The 4468-nt window shown below is 44.9% G+C and overlaps 1 protein-coding gene across 2 annotated transcripts in view; it reads right to left on the minus strand.

Annotated features, from left to right (window-relative positions):
• Window positions 1-4468, minus strand: part of dcc (DCC netrin 1 receptor) — a 167240-nt gene that overhangs the window by 89251 nt on the left and 73521 nt on the right. For both annotated transcript variants that reach the window (XM_037979443.1, XM_037979442.1), the window contains exon 12: window positions 4240-4289. In XM_037979443.1, coding sequence (XP_037835371.1) covers window positions 4240-4289 — 50 coding nt within the window. The remainder of the gene's footprint in view (window positions 1-4239; window positions 4290-4468) is intronic.

The following is a 4468-nucleotide window of genomic DNA, read 5'->3' on the forward strand; positions in this document are numbered from 1 at the left end:
GCGAGCAGCGTCAGTGAGCAGCGTCTGCGAGCAGCGTCTGCGAGCGTCGAGCAGCGTCTGCGAGCGTCGAGCTGCGTCTGCGAGCAGCGAGCAGCGTCTGCGAGCAGCGTCTGCGAGCGTCGAGCAGCGTCTGCGAGCGTCGAGCAGCGTCTGCGAGCGTCGAGCAGCGTCTGCGAGCCTGAGTTGTTGTGGAACTGTCAGGTGTTTCGATGTTTGTTCATAAAGTAAAAACGTTCTTTAAGTTCAGATTTGTTTCTGTGGGACTGCAAAGCCACTTCCTGAACCCTGACTGAGAGCTAACGCCATAAGAAAGGAAATATCCGAGAGGAAAATCTGCCATTTAAGGGTTTTTGAAGTGCTGGTCTGAGGTCAGTTTGCTGTGTGTGCTACTGTGAGCCCCCAGGCTTGATCTGGTTTGAAATAAAGTTTTTAGGTGTATTTTGTGTTGCATGACGATGCAAAGCGATGCATTCATCTCAAAACGGGTTGTTGTTTCTCAGATGCCAGTTATGGTGATCTTAAACAGAAGTCAAAAGCATCTCTGCAGAACTCTGAGTGTTTATGCAAAAAGAATGATGGCACATCAGCTTCCTGAAGGGTTGTCTGAAAGCAATGACTGAAAAACCCCAATCCCATTTCACACCTGTCTCCTACCTCCTCGCTCCATTCAAAAGGCTGTTTCTTTACCAGAGAACTGACAGAAGCTTTCAAAGGAGAGGTGGGAAACAAACCCAGATGTCTTCTTGAAAGAGATGTACTGTAAGGAAGCTGGTGTCACTCCATCACGTAGAACCAGCTGCTGTGAACACATTCAGGTAAACAAAGAGGTTTTGCACCATTTTCCCTTTATTATCCAACATTTGACTCCTTCATGAACCTACTGGGAAGTTTAATGGCTCCAGTAGGGAGACTTTTTTAAAGATGGCGTCTCTCAGAGGAGGAGGTGAATGTTTATCGTGAAGCTGGATGCTCCAAGACTCCTGACATCGACGCCGACAGCCGCAGTGACCTGAACTCAACTCTCCGGAGGATTCTGGGCTAAAAGTCCCCACCAGCTCCAACATACTGTAAACTCCTGAGCAGTGTGTTCAACCAAGCGTTCGACACACACACACACACACACACACAGTGGCGCTACACTGGAGAAAAGTTGAGGAAATGTCACATTTGTCTCAAAAGTTGGTTTGACAGCACAAACTTGACAAGAGCAGAAACATTTCCTCCTTCAGCAACAAACTCGCCGAGGAACTGACTCAGGCAAGACCCACATACACAAATACACAAACACAGACACACAAGTGCAGCGCGTGATGAAGTTTGTGTGACAGCCGAAGAGTGATCTGCTGGATGCTGCAAGACTTCCCAGTTGCATGAGCTGCAGTTCAGAGTTTGTGCAAATTTTTTACACACGCATTTTGATTTGAGCGGTGTTGTTTCAGAACAGGATTTCTGTTTTGGAAAGAAGGCTTCAGCAGCTAAAACAAGTTATTACTTTAATTCAAAGATTCCTGCAGCTCTGGTGATTTCATCGAAGCTTCCTTCAGCCCAGCGTAAGCAATCATTGCTGCTTCCAGACCAAACAGGCTGATGGTAATGATGATTAAAAAGCTTTTCTCTGCTTGCAGACTGCTGATGTCACACAGCAAACTGATAAAAAATACTTAAAGTGCAGATTTTTGTCCCGAACGCTTCACCTTCTCAAACCAACACAGGAAGAACATTTAATCAACAGGAGGATAACTGTGGGACCATTTGGACTCATACAAACACCAAACTGACAAAAACACTTAATTACCACCATTTTTCTTTCAGATTTTTACATTTTTGTGGTTCTTTAGTTGTTACTCAGTTAAACTTACTAGCTTAGCTTGTTGTTTTATTGATAAATATGTTTGTTATTTATCCAAAACTTACAGCTTCAATAAATGCATGTGTAATAAAAGTTCCTCAGATTAAAAAATAAACTCCAGTAAAAGTAAGAACTATATGACTGGTATTTTATAGATGAGTCAGTTTTTGTTCCAAACACCGTTTTATTTGTTCAACTTACGTCTTTAAGACAAACAACCATAAACCAGGAGCCTCTCGAATGGAGCCAAAGTAAATCAGGCTGAATTTAAGTCTTTCAGATAAAAATAAAAACTCTTCCTTCACAGCTGGTAGGAACTAAGAAACAACAAACTAGTTGTTGGTTCAGACTTTAAATCTTTACGACAAACCCTCGCTCTGCCACCACCGGCTCCTCGCAGTCCAGCCGGAACGCTGCGTTCCTTAAGGAGTGTCTCTACAGGAAGGGTGGAACAGGTGACCGCCCGCCATCAGAGTGTGGCCGACCCACACCAACCTCACACTGCTGTTCTGATGTTCGTGTCGGGGTCACTAAGAGAACAGACACTGGAACGTTGTTTACCGTCTGTTATTTAGAAAACATCCCGTGCAGCAGGAAATTACGCAGAGAAACTGCAGTTCTCTTCTGCTGAAGGTGGAAAGCAGCGAGGAAATGAATTCATCTTCCCTCTGCAGCTGAAAACCATCCAGTGTGGCCATGAAAACCTTCTTCAGCTGACAGGAAGAAGAAGGAGTCTCTGCAGCTAATGGTCGGACTCCCACCGAGCTCTGATCGCTGTGGGACTGCATGGAGAGACAAAAGACACTCGGGGAGCTTTAATCTCCACAACAACTGTGCTGCTGGGATGACCTACTTGTTACACGCCTCGACAAACTGCAGAGAGCGAGCTCCACCAAGAAACGCCGCTGCTCAGAAAGGAATTAGTGCATTTAAAACAAGTTCTCCACGATTCGGCGCTGACACAGCCGGTTCTCCTACATGTTTTATAATCTGAGGGATAGAAACATTCAGGAAATGGGTGCTCTGACTTTTGGCTTTTTGTATCTTATACTTCTTCAAATATTTAATTTTTTATGGTTCTGCTAACTTTAGCTCGTTTTAACTTCGACAGTTCACTGCTGTCGATCCTCGGTCACCCAGGACACGCAGATTATTCTCTTCTGAGGACCAAAATGTTCATGTTTTGGACCAAGAAGACAGATGTTAGAGAGGAGGGGGTGAAGGAAGCTGAACCAGATAAAACCAACTTTAACCAGAGGAGGACTCAGATTTCAGCTTTCTAAAACCTCCAATGGAGCATTAAGTCTGATCGTCAGGCTAACAGAGACCCTAATGAGCCTCTGTTGTGAGGAGAGTGAGTTAATCTGCAGGTGAATCCATCTTACAGAACATCTCATCTCATCTTTGTTGTTGTTTTTGTTTTTTTAAGCCTTTCTGGGGTTTTGGACGGTTCAGTTTCAGCTTCTTGAAGAGTTCATTGAAATCTAACAGCTATTATTCTACAACCCTTTCTTTTATTTTGAAGCTCTTTGCTCTTGTCTGCTACATAAAGGTCAAAGGTCACAGAGCGAACCTCGGAGTGTCTTTCTGGTGTTTGTCACCTGTCCTCCCTGAGTTCTTCAGTCTGATCAGGTATCCAAATCATAAAAAGTGCTTCCTGAAGCTTTTATTTTGACATTTCTATCAGTCAGCTGAAGGAGGCTAAAGGAGGTGGAGTCTCTGCGGACAGAACCGAACCGTCGTCTCAGGAAACATTCATCACTTCTTTGGGTTTTTTATTATTGATTAAAGAGGCTCAGGTTTTGCTTTTTTGGGTCTCTTCGGTTCTGTTTCTCTCCGTCTCACCTGACCCGGCGGATCCTGCAGGATTTCAATTTGTGCGAATCGAATTATTCAGAGTATGACAGATAATTCATCAGTTCTATCAACTTCCCGTCGGTTTGGAAAACGCCGGAGAGCATCTGCTCGGCTGAAAGAAACGAGACGAGCTTCAGGAGGAGGTTCTGCCAAGCATGGCTTCGGACCCTCGGCCCGGTTCTGCTCCGCGGGGCTGTTTGTTTCTTTCATTGTTTATAGAAGGAATCAGAGCATGAAGGCAAACCCGTCCTTTATATCGTTCTCGTTGCATAAAGAACACAAGCAGCAGGAAGCAGGAAGGTAAAAGTAATTATGGAGAGAATATAAGCAGGAAAAACAGATCAATTCAAGCTCATCAATCAGGAGAATCAGGTCAGATCACCGGAGACAAACAGCTGATTTATGACTCTGTGTCAGGAAAACCCAAACGGACCGAAACTGAACTGGTTCTCAGTTCTGTTCTTTACAAGAAAACATCAAATCTGACCTCATTGAGACGAAGACGGAAAGCAAGAAGGGACATTTCAACTCACCCTGGAGAGGACCACTTCTAAGGTGATGTTCTGAGGAGCGGCGCCAGGAACTGCAGAGACAAAACCATCCGTTAGCAAAACACATTTATACAGCCGGTCCAGTTAGAACTCTAAACCCGGTCCTGTTAGGAGCTCTAAACCCGGTCCTGTTGGAGCTCTAAACCCGGTCCTGTTGGAGCTCTAAACCCGGTCCTGTTAGTAGCTCTAAACCCGGTCCTGTTGGAGCTCT

This window comes from Kryptolebias marmoratus, linkage group LG14 (genome assembly GCF_001649575.2).
Source record: "Kryptolebias marmoratus isolate JLee-2015 linkage group LG14, ASM164957v2, whole genome shotgun sequence".
NCBI classification, from domain to species: Eukaryota; Metazoa; Chordata; class Actinopteri; order Cyprinodontiformes; family Rivulidae; genus Kryptolebias; species Kryptolebias marmoratus.